Source organism: Bos indicus x Bos taurus, chromosome 16 (assembly GCF_003369695.1).
Source record: "Bos indicus x Bos taurus breed Angus x Brahman F1 hybrid chromosome 16, Bos_hybrid_MaternalHap_v2.0, whole genome shotgun sequence".
Lineage (NCBI taxonomy): Eukaryota > Metazoa > Chordata > Mammalia > Artiodactyla > Bovidae > Bos > Bos indicus x Bos taurus.
This window is the reverse complement of record NC_040091.1, coordinates 69,749,020-69,763,854: the sequence shown is the minus strand read 5'-3', so window position 1 is coordinate 69,763,854 and position 14,835 is coordinate 69,749,020. Positions and strand designations below refer to the sequence as shown.

The 14,835-nt window shown below is 38.1% G+C and overlaps 1 protein-coding gene and 1 pseudogene across 4 annotated transcripts in view; one reads left to right on the top strand and one right to left on the bottom strand.

Moving 5' to 3' along the window:
• The window catches only part of RPS6KC1 (ribosomal protein S6 kinase C1), a 204,114-nt gene that overhangs the window by 55,297 nt on the left and 133,982 nt on the right, over positions 1–14,835 (top strand). For all 4 annotated transcript variants that reach the window (XM_027565622.1, XM_027565620.1, XM_027565624.1 and 1 more), the window contains one exon: positions 7,190–7,283. In XM_027565622.1, the coding sequence (XP_027421423.1) occupies positions 7,190–7,283 (94 nt within the window). The remainder of the gene's footprint in view (positions 1–7,189; positions 7,284–14,835) is intronic.
• LOC113907022 lies at positions 1,006–5,989 on the bottom strand (annotated as a pseudogene).

The following is a 14,835-nucleotide window of genomic DNA, read 5'->3' as shown; positions in this document are numbered from 1 at the left end:
TTGACCCTATTTTTTTAATCTAGTCTGAGAACTGCTGTTGTTGATGTGGTATTTAGTCTTTTTGTATTCAATTATTGATAAGACTGAATTTTTGTCTGTCATTTGCTATTTGTTATATGTCATACATATTTTTTGTTTTTTCGTTTCTACTTTATGCCACCTTTTGTATTGAATAGGTATTGTTTATTGTACCACTTAAATTCTGTTTTCTGTGTGTGCTTTTATTTAGAGAACACTTACTTGCTTGGCTGCACCACGTCCTAGTTGTGGCGCACAGGCGCAGTAGTCCCGGCCTGGGCCTGGTTGCTCTGCCACCTGTGGGGTCTTAGCTCCCCCACCAGGTTTTGAACCCAGGTCCCCTGTGTTGCAGGGCAGGTTCTTAACCACTGGCCACCAGTGAAGTCCCTTATGTATGTGCTTTTAAAAGTTATATTCTTACTGTTTGCTCTAGGGATTAATGTATGCATTTTAATTTATGACAATTTACTTGAGAAGAATGCTAAATTCTAGTAAAGTAGAGCTTTATGGTGCAAACTTACTCTATTTACTCCTTATTTTTTATTATTATCATCATAGACAGCATATTAAAAAGCGGAGACATTGCTTTGCCGACAAAGGTCCATCTAGTCAAAGCTATGGTTTTTCCAGTAGTCATGTATGGATGTGGGAGTTGGACTATAAAGAAAGCTGAGCGCTGAAGAATTGATGCTTTTGAACTGTTGTGTTGGAGAAGACTTTTAAGAGTCCCTTGGACTGCAGGGAGATCCAACCAGTCCTTCCTAAAGGAAATCAGTCCTGAATATTCATTCGAAGGACTGATGCTGAAGCCAATACTTTGGCCACCTGATGCAAAGAACTGACTCATTGGAAAAGACTCCAATGCTGGGAAAAATTGAAGGCGGGAGAAGAAGGGACGGCAGTGGATAAGACGGTTGGATGGCATCACCGGCTCAGTGGACATGAGTTTGAGCAAGCTTTGGGAGTTGGTGATAGACAGGGAAGCCTGGCGTACTGCAGCCCTTGGGGTCGCAAAGAGTCGGACTGAGTGACTGGACTGAACTGATACCTCATATATAAACAGAACAATACAGTGTTACAGTGTCTTTTTAAAAAGTTCAGGGAGGAAGAAATAAGACCACATACATATGTAGTCTTTGTACTTGCCCTGTTTCTCTCTCTCTCTCTGTCTTTTTTTTTTGGTGTTATTTATTTGTCTAGGTGGATTGGAATTACCATATGTTATTCTTTTCTTTCAGCTTGGAGGACTGTAGTTTTCTTTTGTGTGTGTAAGGCAGATTTGCTAGTAATAGAGTCTCTAGTCCTTATCTGGAAATGTTTTTATTTCCCCATCTTTTTTAAAATTTTAAGAATAATACATTAGCTTTGACATACAACTATATAATAATCTCAGTTTTAAATGTAAAGAAACAGATCCTTACAGGACCAAAGTAACCCCTGGGCCATGAGATTGGTTTTTCCTTTTTCCTTTTTTTTGGTTTCAACAATTGTGCACCACAGTGGTTCAGCATACAAGGTGGATGTGGTGAATACAAGAGTTGTAGTTTGCAATATACCACATCTAGAACTCAGAGGAGCTGAATTAGACAGAAGCGGTAGTTGTTCTAGTTAAAGAGTGAGGAAACACCCGGACAAGTTGGTCTACAGCATCAGAAGCATCCGTTTAAGTGTCTTTTTTCTTAATGATCAGAGGTCCCATATTGTCTCCAGTTTCTTCGTTGTGTTTTGTGTCAGATCCATCACAGAATGGGAACTATTTGGGACCTTCAGCAGCGTCGTCAGTACACAGCTTTATCTGCCAAATCTTCCATGTCAAAAGCATGTACTACCTTGATGTTGTTTTTCTGGATGAGAGGGTTTACCCTAGATTTGTTGTGATGATCTTTAAAATCTTTTGTAAGCTAGATAACCAGTTGCAGCTGTCCCAGCAGCAGTGGTCGGTGCTGAAGTTCATTCAACTTGTGTGCTGGACGTCATACTCACGGCACTGTCCCTTGCCAGGGTGTGCCTTTACCCACAGTAAAGTTTAGCCTGGAGTAGTCTGGCAGGCTACAGTTCATGGGATTGCAAGAGGAGGACACGACATAGCACTATCTTTCTCTCTTTCTTTTTTACTGGACATAGAGAATTCTCGATTGACATGTTTCTTTTTTAAAAAATTCATTTACTTTATTTTTGACTGTGCTGGGTCTTCGTTGCTTTGCGTGGGCTTCCCTAGTTGCCGTGAGCAGGGGCCTCTTCTCACCGTGGTTTGTGGGCTTCTCACAGCTGTGGCTTTTCTTGTTGCGGACCACAGGCTGGGTGTGCACAGGCTTCGGTAGTTGTGGTACGTGGGCTCAGTGGTTGCGCTCGAGGGCTCTAGAGCGCTGGCTCAGTGGTTGTGGCATACAGGCTTCGTTGCTCCGCGGCACGTGCAGTCTTCCTGGATCAGGGATCGGACCCATGTGCCCTGGGTTTGTGAGATGTTTATGTGAGATTTAAGTCACATAACGTAAAATTCACCATCGGCAGGTGGGTTCTCATCCACTGTGCCACCAGGGAGGTCCCACGGTGTTTCTTTTAGCACTTTGAACTTATCATTCCTCTGCCTTTTGTCCTTTATTGTTTTTTTATGTGAAGTCAGCTGTTAATTATACTATGGCTCCACTGTATACATCTTTTTCTATTACTTCTTCCAGAATTTAGCCTTTGTCTTTCAATTGTGTGACTAGGTGTTGATCTCTTTCTGTTTATTTTATTTTGGGTTTATCTTCTTATATAGTAGATTAATTTTTTAAAATCAAATTTGGGAAGTTTTTTGCCCTCATCTTCTCAAATATTTTTTAGCCCTTTTCCCGCTCTCCTCTCTGGTACTATTAGTTGGTATGTTTGATATTGTCTGGCAGCTCTCCCTGATTCTCTTTATTATTGCTCCTTTTTTTCCTATGATTTTCATATTGGATAGTTTATATTAATCTTCAAGCTCATTGATTATTTGTCTTTCAGAGATCTATTGTTGAACTTCTCTAAGTAAATTTAAAATTTTGTTATTAAACTTTTCAACTCCAGAATTTTCATCTGGTACTTTTTTAAAAAATTGAGACCAAGTCACATAACGTAAAATTTACCATTTAAGGCGTACAGTTCAGTGTTTTTCTTTTTTAGTATATTCACATGGTTAGGCAACCATTATTACTACCTAATTGAGAACATTTTTATCACCCATAAAGAAACCTTAGAGGCTTCCCGGTGACTCAGTGGTAAAGGACCTGCCTGCCTATGCAGGAGATGCAGATTCGATCCCTGCGTCAGGAAGATCCCCTGGAAGAGGAAATGGCAACCCACTCCACTATTCTTGCCTGGAACATCCCGTGGATAGAGGAGCCTGATGGGCTACAGCCCATGGGAAACAAAGAGTGGGACAGGACTGAGCGACTGAATACACAAAGAAACTTTATATCCATTAGCGTTCACCTTTCCTACACCATTTGCCCCAACCTGTAGAAAACACTAATCTGCTTTCTGTCTTGATGAATTTGCCTATTCTGGACATGAATGGAATCATCTAATATATGGTCTTTTGCATCTGACTTGTTTCACATAGCTTAATGCTTTCAAGGTTCATCTGTATTGTAGCATATATCAGTACTTAAATCCATTTTATGGTTGAATAATATTCTGTGAAGTGGATATGGATATATCACATTTTGTGTATTTACTCTTCATCACACTTGTCTGTTTCTTTGTATGTCTTGTAATTTTGTTGTTGAAAACCGAAAAGTTTGGATAATATAGCGAATCTGTGTTGATTTGTTTCCCCTGAGGGTTCTTGCTGTAGTTTTATCAGTGTGTTTACTAACATGTGTGTACTAAATCTGTGGAGTCTGTTTGATGTACAGTGTGTGACTGCTAATATTTCTGCTCAACATAATATCTTTATTGTATTTTTAAACCTAGTTTGGTATTGGCTAGCCCTGTGTAAGCATAGCTTGGGTCAGCCAGTGATTGTTCTTTGCTTGTACACTTTGTTTCATTCTATTTCTCCCTTAATGTGATGGTTCTTTGTGTGTTTTGAAAGTTCAGGCATGTTTTAAGTTTGCTCTGGCTTTTGTTTTCCTCTGGGATCTCTTGGATTTCCTCTGTGCATGTGCACCCTCTCATGGTTTGCCAGGGATTTGCAGATAGCTTGATCCCTCTCTGGTTTTTCGTTCATGGATAGGTGGAGAGCTTATTAAGAACCCTTAATAGCTCTGCCATTTTCTGGATCTTCCTGCTAAATGTCTGGTCTTTTGTTGACTGCAACTTTGTGCTGCTACTGAGTCTATGTTCTTGCCATGTTTGGCACTGAGATTACTACTGTTGTTGATGACACTGGAGTGGACCTCTTTCTCTGCTTGAATCTGAATCATGCCAGCCTCATCTGCAAGTGAATCTGCTAGTTTTTAAGGTTTGTCTTCCCTTGTATGATTACCATGGCAACCCAGATGGGATGGAAGATGGAAACAACCCCAGGCAAGAATGCCACAGACTCCCACAGTTCTTACCTTTGGTTCTGTAGCTTTTCATGAGTAGCCACTTACTCATTTGCTCTGTGTTTTTTGTCAGTTTCCAGAGCTCTGGAATGGTTTCTTTGACATTTTTCTCTAGCTTTGTCATTGCCTTCTGAGGGGAGAGCATTTGCTCACTTCCCACCATATTTGGATATTCTAGCACATCTGATGGCACCCCACTCCAGTACTCTTGCCTGGAAAATCCCATGGGCAGAGGAGCCTGGTAGGCTGCAGTCCGTGGGGTTGCGAAGAGTTGGACACGACTGAGTGACTTCCCTTTCACTTTTCACTTTCATGCATTGGAGAAGGAAATGGCAACCCACTCCAGTGTTCTTGCCTGGAGAATCCCAGGGACGGGGGAGCCTGGTGGGCTGCCGTCTGTGGGGTTGCACAGAGTCGGACACGACTGAAGTGACTTAGCAGCAGCAGCAGCAGCACATCTGAACTCCCCTTCCCCTGCCTCCAAATAGACTCTTCATTAATCAATACCTTTGAGATGCTGTATAATAAGAGTTTCTTTTTACTACATATTCAGAAACACTAAAAGGTTAATATTTTTGAAGTGAAGATTTAAAATAGAATTGTGGCATATTTTCCTACTACTTAAGTTCCTCTAGAACAGTTTTTATTATTATTATTTCATTAAAGATTTATTCTTTATTATCTATTTTTTTTACTAAATTGTTTATTAAATTAGGTAAGTAAAATTTCCCTAGGATTATGGGCTAAAACATTTTTTGTATTCTTTAGTGTTTTTATTTTTTTATAAGCAGATTTTATATCAGCTAGTAATAATAACAAATAATCATTTCCTGAGTACTTACATTGTCTTAAACACTTTATATGCGTGAAATCTTTTAGTCCTGAGAAATCCTTGAGTTAGTTATATGCGTGTTATTTCCATTTTATAGGTGGGTAACTTAAAGTCATATACCTGGCAGTGGAAGAGGTAGTTAACAGTTGAAAGGCACCTTCTGTTACGTGAGATTGTAGGTCAAATCAACTTTGTCCATTAAAATGCTCAAAATACTTTTAGATTTTCTTAGGATTTGGTGTGGATGTTGTTTAGTGTAGAATGGATACTCTACTTTTTGGAGAAACAGTCAGTTGTAATCTGTGATTTGAATATTTGAGTACATACAATAAAGTGATAAAAATTCAAACATTTTCAGTGTTTCAGTTCACTTAAAACTCAAGGAAGTAAAATTTGATAATTTGAGAGGGACCATTTCACATTTCTCTTCCTTTAACTGGCAGGGAGACTTGATGAGGTAAAGATATTTTTGAGAGTTGGGGGAAGGATACTTGTTGAGTTCTGAGTGCCGAACCAGAGAGGAAATAGGGGGTTTGTATTTCTCTTCGGCTTTGTTACTCTGGTAATAGTGTTGTGGGTATAGAATGGTTGGTGGACGGTTAAAGAGCAGAAGAGCTGTTATTTTCATTGTTGGTTGGTTAGTCGCTAAGTTGTGTCTGACCGACTCTTTTGCGACCCCATGGACCATAGTCCTCCAGGCTCTTCTGTCCATGGTGTTTCCCAGGCAAGAATACTGATGAGGGTTGCCATTTCCTTCTCGAGGGGATCTTCGCCATCCAGAGATCAAACCCGGATCTACTGCATTGCAGGCAGATTCTTACCACTGAGCCACCAGGGAAGCCCATTAATTTAGTTCTTTAAGGGTTATAAGCCTTTAGAGCATTCAGTCCATAAAGCCACAGCACAAAATCACACTACACCACTTGCCTGACAGAGCAGTCTCTAGTTATATACAAAGTAAGAGAATCTTTTTAGGCATGAATTTGGAAACTTAAATATTTAATTACAATGATGGTCACACGGATAAATCAGTTTTATGTTTATTAAAAATGTTTCCGTAGGGATTTCCCCGATGGTCCAGTGGCTAAGACCCTGAGCAGGGTGCCTGGGTTCGATCCCTGGTCAGGGAACTAGATCCCACGTGTCGCATCTAAGACCTGATACAGCCAAATAAATATTAAAGAAAAGGTTCCTTAATAAACAAATTTATTTCATTTTGTGTGCATTGTATTCAAATGATTCTCAAATATAGTTTTTGGATCACTTGAGGTACTGTGTAGTATGTGGTAGTTTTTAATTTGGTAAAATTAAGTGACTCCCTAATGGAGTCCATCATTTATCACTAATTAGAAAGACTAGGGACTCTAAAGAAACTGAATAACATCCCCCACTTTAGCTGGTGGGCTTTTTCTTTTTCTGCATTTTAAAAAGATGAGCACTTTTGATGTATTTCAAATAACATACTTTTGTAAAAAGCCACACATTATTAGAAACAGTATAAAATTCCTGTTGAATTAAAAAAGTTTTAGAACAGTGTAGGTTTACAGAAGAATTATGCAGAAAGTATAGAGTTTTCCCATATATTCACCTTTCTCCCTCACAGTTTTCCTTGTTGTTAGCATCTTGCCTTGGTGTGGTACATTTTTTACTTTTGATAAACCAGTATGGCTATTCCTGTTGATTTTTTAAAAAGCAATCGTAATCTAGTTTAATAGATGGACATTTTTGTAATTCTTATAAAATAGTTGCGATAACTATCATTCATTCATTACTGATATTTTAAAATAGTCATATTGACCATGAAACACAGTTATTCTAATCTTTTTAGGGTGGGATAATCAATGATGGCTCTGAATTGATCGGTCCCGTTGAAGCTTATCCGGATTCCCTCACTGATAGCTTTCCTGAGTGCAGCACAGAAGGTAAGAGATTTTTATTTTTTTCATTTCAGTGGTTTTGATTGCTGCAGACTGTAAATCATATCTACATTGCCCAAATCAGGTGGATGTAGGAGTTTGAGAGTATTGCACTAATTCTAAGGTACTTTTTTTCTTCACATTTTCACATCATTGCTATTGAGTACATAGTATTGGGTTGATGATACATTAATTGACAGCTTTTTTCTTTCTTAGTGATACATAAAATAATGATTTGTCCTACAATTAACGGCTTCTTAGGTTTGTTGAAATGTGGTATAGTAAGTGCTCAGAATTGGTATTGTTTAGTATAAGAGTGCCTTTCTGAAGTTTATTTAGCTGGATCTGACTTTCAGACAATTAATTTCAAAAGGGGCTTTGAAAGTTTAGTCATGTACCAGGAAGAATAAATCTAAGGCAGTTTTAGTATTTTTGATACTCTTTGTAATAACATGAGTCTTAACCAAAGCATTTTTTGTTCTATTAACTACTTTAATTCAATAATGCTTCATCTCTTCTTTTTGTTCCTCTATTAAGCCATTCTTGAATTTTTAATGAAGATTTAAAAAATTTCCTTAGCTCGTTTTCTTCCAGAAAACATTTTAGATTTAAAAGAGAGATATATTTGGGGACAGGGCTGGGGAGAGTCTTTAAAAATAGGTAAATTAGATTTGCTTGAAGTCGCTTAGGTTTGGTTTATATAAAAGAAAAATCATACACCAGAGAATATTTCTTGATCTGTTTCATGAATAAGAATCTATGGTAGAGGAGAATGGTTTATGACTGACGTGAGAGGTGGTTGTGATCTCACTGTAGTGCTGGTTTTGTTGGAATGTGTACTGATGTCACACGTTGACATGCTAATATAGATCTGTTGCAATAAGTTCTCATCATGTTTTTGTAGGAGCAACAAGTTCCCATCCATTTTGTGGGTTGATGCACTTAAAATTTATTTTTCTTTTGGTGAAGAAAATCCACACTGAGAAGTAATTAAAATTTCTTATTTTTCTTGGTAGCTCCCATTGACTTAAAAGCACAGTCCATTAACTTCCATCCAGTGTTCTGTGTAATGTATGGGGGATCTTAGGCTGGGGTCTCCTTTGGGTCCTCAGTATCTTCAACTCCATCCTGAATCAGCTAAGATCATAGAAAAACAATATTGATAGTCATTTTACTTTACAGTCCATCAGATGTTTTTGGGGAAAAATACATCTATTCTCCATGACTTGTTTTGATCTGAGATTCTTGCTAGGCTTTGGAAAAATCTAACCACTTCTTGGGATCCCAAGGTGACTATTTTTAGAAAAAGTTTCCTTGGAGGATGACTCTTTTGGGATAACCTGATCTGGCTGTTGCCTCAGAGATACCCTTGTACTTTTGAGAAAGAGGGAGACGACATTTTCTGCTTGTAAAATTGGCAGATTTGGTGATGTCCAAGAGAGGACAAGCAGGAAGTCGACTTAGAAAGATTTGTGGGAGAGTGTTCAGTGAGGAGTATAGTTCCTGAAAATTACGGAATCTTTTTTTTTTTCTCTTTGATTTTTGGGTCAGGAATTGAAGGGTATGTGACTTGAGGGTGACTCTATTTTATATCCTTGATAAGTCTTTATTACCTAGGTAGGTGTCAGCCATGGTGAGAGAAGGGTGTCTCAGGAAATCAAGGATAGGAGGGGTGCAGAGGTCATTTGCCCTTTGCTTAAGTTTAGAAGAGAAGGGGGAAGAGTTGTTATTAGGATGACTTTTCTTGGGGTGGTGTTTTAAAATGTGGAAGGCTGTTCAGAATAAAAAGGTATTCATGTTAAAGGAGATATAACCTAAGGTGGGTTGTAGCCTTAAACTTATAGGGTGAGTTTGTAATTTATTGTCCCAACTGATACACTTCTGAGAATTAAAGAAGATGCTGTTGTATTTATTGTTCACCAAGACCAGGACTGCTCTCCGGATGACTGCTCTCTCTACCTACAGTATAGGTAGGGTATATTTGTTTCAGAGTTTATCTTTAACATTTCAAAACGGTGAGTTTTCCTTGGAAGCAATTATCATTTTAGGAATATGCTTTTATGGGGGAAACTGGGGGCAACATTTCTGTTAAAAACACAGAAAAAGACTTAACGATACTTAAGAATAAGACTGAAATTTTATCCTTTCAGTGCATAATTTAGTTTTCTAACTACATTACCACCTCTGAAACACCCTGGGATCCATGAAGAATGAAAACCAGGGAACTGGAAAAGCTGTTAATGCTTACGTTTTTCACCCCCTCCCTTTAAAAACCTCTCTACCTGGCTCATTGATCCTGCCCAAAGACACCTTGTTGACAAATACAGGTTTGAGTATCAGACATCGTACAGATTCGCTGGTATTTGAGAGGAAAAATGACTTTTAAATATCATGAGATTGCCTGGCATCCTGGGTAAGTGCAAGAGTTACTTTCACTCCAAAAGTCTGCCAGTCCCAGAGACAACCAGGAGAGAGGGCCTCTTGTAGGAAGGGGCAGAGCAGCTCGCAGCCCGCCGAGCCCCGCAGGTGTGGAGGGCAGGGAAGGTTGTCAAGGGGCTGTGGAGGCGCATGCTGGCGAGGCGGGTTTAGAGCCGAAGCGCGAGGAGGTGATCCACTGCGTAACAGCTCCTCTGAGTGTAGTGTTTTAAATGGTGTTTTGAAGGTGGATTCATTTTTCATCCTTGTCATTTAGTTTGCCAGTGGAATGAGCCAGCGGGGCGAATCTTAATATGTATAGTCTGCTGTGCCAAGGCCCTTCAGTTAGAGTCAGAATGACACATGGCAAGTACATCACCTCTCAGAGAACAGATGCAGAGGCTAAGTGATCATTATTTTTATTAGTACCATAAAATGCAATCAACAAGTCTTTACCTTGAAAGAAAGTTTTCTAAGGAAAGCATAAAGAGTTGGGTTAGAGGATTTTTAAAAACTTTCAGTGGTTTATATAGTATACTGTGATAGAGGAAACCCCTTTAAGGTTTTAGAAAGCCCAACAATTTGGTGATTAACTGCTTAATGTATTTTTATCTAATGAAATTAAAAATTATAAAATTTTTCCAGTAGGTTTTTAGATGAAACATTAACGTTGTTTTATATTTTTAAAATGAAGTGCTGGTTTGCTCTTCATCTCTCTTGTTCAGTGAAATTAAACTATATATTTTCTCAAAGTTGAAAGAAGATTTAATTCATTGTTAACATCTTACTTCCTTTTTAAAATTCCATCTTTTTGTTGACTTAAACTTAGCCATAAAGTTCCTGTGGCATTTGTGGGGACCTGGCCAGAGTGGTGGATGGGAATTGAACTTCTTGGCATGTTTCTCTCATCTGTTGGCCTTTTGGAAGGATATAGGTTGCTTTACTGCATGCTGGCCTTAATATCGGAGCCTTTGATGTTTGTGTAAGCTCATCTGGTAAACTGTGTCATTTCCTCTTCGCAGTACATTACTTGACTTCTTTTGCAGTTTTGGGAGGGACATTTTCCAGGTGTATGCAGCAAGTAAGAAAAAGTAATTAGGTGATCATAACCACAGATAGAAATTGAGAGATCAGCTTCTTATATGTAGCATATCTTTTTTTTTTTTTTGTATGTAGCATATCTTAAGAGTAAATATTCTTAAATGTTTCCTAGTCAAATTTACTTTTTTTTTCTTTTTCTTTTTGCCTGTAAATTGTGGAGTGAGAACTCTCTAAGTGCTCACTGTAGCAGTTGTAGACGCAAGAAAGGGTCTATTAAGTAAGCTGTCTTGAATTAGCTATTTTAAAGTAAATGAGATGTACATTTTGAGAATAGAATCTATTGCTGGTCCGTGTAAAGGACCTTTTCAAAATCACTTTCAGTTCAAAATTTGTGTATTTATTTGGTGTCAGGGTAATAATTCTTTTCATTATATAGAAAAGCACAAAGATGACAAAATTAAGATTTTAAATTTAAAGTAGAATTTATAGCAAATGTCCACCAGGTGGCACCACAAGAACGCTAAATCTTGTTACTGGGCTAATTCTGGGTGCTCCTGTACTACTTCAGAGTGTATTTATTCAGTTTGAAGTTCCTTTTTCTCCTGAGTGCTTATCTACTTAACTTTTATTCACTGTCCATTATTAGTTGAATTTTCTTTGTGGGGAAGTTTAAAATAAATAGAAAAAGAATAAGTTATTATTATTTAAGATAAGCAGAAATGAGAATGTGTCCTTGTGTGTATGTGTGCATATAAAACAGTTGACACAAAATTACAAAAATTGATCCTTAACAATTCTGTGACTATTGAGGATAACATTGTATATTAAGAGTTTAGGAGTCTGATGGGGCAAATAAAAATTTCACAATGTTGTGGGAATAGATATTTTAGAGTAGAAGGAACAGTGGGAGTGATATAGATAAATACCTTACTTTATAATTAAAAATTGGAATTTCAGAAAAGTTAAGACAGATGCCTAAGGCAGTCAAAGCCCTCCAGATATTTAACAGCAATCCCAGACCTGTATTCTGAAATGAGGTTTAATTTGGTATAGAAAGCTCAGTATGAACTGCTTGTGTGCTGGTCACAGATTTGATTTGCAGAGTAGATTATGGAGCAGCATAAAAAGTTCATTAAGTAAAAATGGAAGCCAACTCATAGATCTTTGTTGTTCATGATAAGGTAACAGTACTAGGGTTGTAATTGTGATTGATGTGTTGTTTCCTGTGCTTATTCTTTTTTCTTAAACCAAATATGCAGTAAATATTCCGATGTTCTTTTTATAAAATTTCAAGGGTGAAGCAAGACATGTATCAGGAACATTATAAAAATGTGAAATGTCAGAGGAATGGCTCTTTTTAGTAACAGTAGCTATTATTGAGTGATGAGTTGGCGATCAAATAGAGGAATCTTAACTAACATCATCTTTTAGGTTTAGGTAGTCACTTAAAATCATATTTATAAAGGCTTGTTTCTTAATGGAGATTGATATTATGTCTTCTACCTCAGGGTGACCTTTGTTCTGCTAGCTAGATACCTTGCTTTGTGTGTGAAGCTTGAGTCATCGCTACTAGGAAAGGTAGAAATTCCCTTTCATTGACTATGGCAATATTTGAACCTCAGGGCTCAGTGAAAGCTATCAGCTAATAATAATGAGGCCATGTATTTTAGGCATAGTCGGCCATGAGAGACCACCTGTTGTTCTAAAGGAAACTGATCTCTTTTTGCAGAAGGTCTTCAAATACAGATTTCTGATAGCTTATAGTATAAAGATTTATTCTATGGCAACTCAACCTTTTCCCCTGGTGCCTGTCTTTCAGAGATGGTGTCCTAGACGGATTACACTACACTGCCCTACTCTGAGCAGTTCAAAGCACAGAAGGTGAGGGTAGGTAGGTGAACTGGGACGCTGTACAAACCCCTCATGTCTGTAGCTGCTTTTTAACCAGTCACCTGGGGTCCTCTAATAGCCCTGAGACTTGAATCTCTGTGATATGAACCTGGAGGCTGAACACTTTCACAGAACCTTTGACTCCCCCCCACCCCCATCCTTTCCAAAAAAGGCTTAGGTTTTTGACTTGATGGTGTTGGTAAAGGATGCACCTTTTACTCTTCTGATGGCCCAGAGGGCCCCTTTAAACATGGATTGACTTCAGGTTGGTTTGACTTTTGACAAATAGCCTCTGTATTGTCAGTTGTTGCCCTGCATTATCCACAATGTTCTTCTTACTCACTTTAACTGAGAACCTCTTTCTTGCTTGCAGCTCTTTTTATCTTACTTGTTAACTTTCTGGGTTTCAGGGAGCTAGTGTCCATTATGTGAAGCTTTATAAAAAACAGACTGAATGACAAGACCGGTGGTTTCAAGGAGTTGAGCAAGCACTGTATTAAGTAGACATATTAAAGATATAAGATGAATAAAATAGGTACTGAGTATTTGCATTCCTCTCTCTCTATCTTTGTACTCATTGTTGAGGTAGTGATGGGGAATGTTCTTCTTGAGCTGGTTGGGGAGTTCTTCAGTGAAAAGAAGGGGAGTTAGCAGTTGCTTCAGTATGGAAGAGAAACATCAGATAATACTAGGTTAGTTGCAGTGTATAGTTGAGGAAATGTGCTAGTGCTAGGCTTTCCAGGTACATTAGGGTACATCTTAAGAGGACAATGAAAGGAAGAACATAAGTAAGAAAGGAGTGTCAGGGGTTAGTCTGCTTTGTACAGATCTGTTTTTATAATCATCTCTGTCTTCTCTCAAGTTAGAACTTACTTGGCACTAGCTGCTGGATGATTCACATAGGTCTACGTTTTATAAATTATGTCTGTATAACATATCTTGATTTACAAACAAATCGCCAGTTTCAGCTCTTGCTGCATCTTCTTTGATATCCTTCACATACATAGCCTTAAGGACTTGTCACACACATACAGCAAATATGATGAGTCACCTGTACTTCCAGCATACAGAGAAAAGTGCTGTTAATGTTTCGTGTACTTTTCTAACCTTTTTTCCTGTTTGTGTTTTTTAATTTTATTTTTTATGTATTTTTAATTGGAGGATAATTGCTTTATAGTGTTGTGTTGGTTTCTGCTATAAAGCAGTGTGAATCAGCTATAAGTATACATATATCCCCTCCCTCTTGAGCCTCCCTCCCACCCCTCTAGGTCATCATAAAGCACCGAGCTGAGTTCCCTGTGCTATACACCTGCTTCCCACGAGGCTGGCTATTTTACACATTGTAGTGTATATATATGTCAACGCTATTCTCTCAATTTGTCTCCTCTTTTCTTTACCCCACTGTGTCTACAGGTCCATTCTCTACATCTTTATCTCTATTCCTGCCCTGCAAATAGGTTCATCAGTACTATTTTTCTAGATTCCATATATATAGGCATTAATATATGACATTTGTTTTTCTCCTTCTCACTTACTTCACAATGTATGACAGGCTCTAGGTTCATACACCTCACTACAACTGACTCAAATTCGTTCCTTTTTATGGGTGATTAATATTCCATTGTATATGTGCCACAACTTGTTCATAGATTCATCTGTCAATGAACAGCTAGGTTTCTTCCACGTCCTAGCTACTGTAAATAGTGCTGCTATGAACATTGGTGTGTGTTTGTTTTTTTAAACTAGAATTATAGTGTATATACTGCTTTGCAGTTTGTTGTTTTTGATTAATAAAGCATGAATACTTTAGCATTAAATATTCTCTTATAACAATTTTTGTGCTTCATCCAGCCTGGCGTTTCGCATGATATACTCTGCATATAAGTTAAATAAGCAGGCTGACAATATACAATCTTGATGTACTCCTTTTCTTATTTGGACCCAGTCTGTGAAATGTCCATGCAAAATGCCAGGCTGGATGAGGCACAAGCTGGAATCAAGATTGCTGGGAGAAATATCAATAACCTCAGATACGCAGATGACACCACCCTTATGGTAGAAAGCAAAGAAGAACTAAAGAGCCTGTTGATGAAAGTGAAAGAGAAGAGTGAAAAAGTTGGCTTAAAATTCAACATTCAGAAAACTAAGATCATGGCATCTGGTCCCATCACTTCAAGGCGAATAGATGGGGAGACAATGGAAACAGTGACAG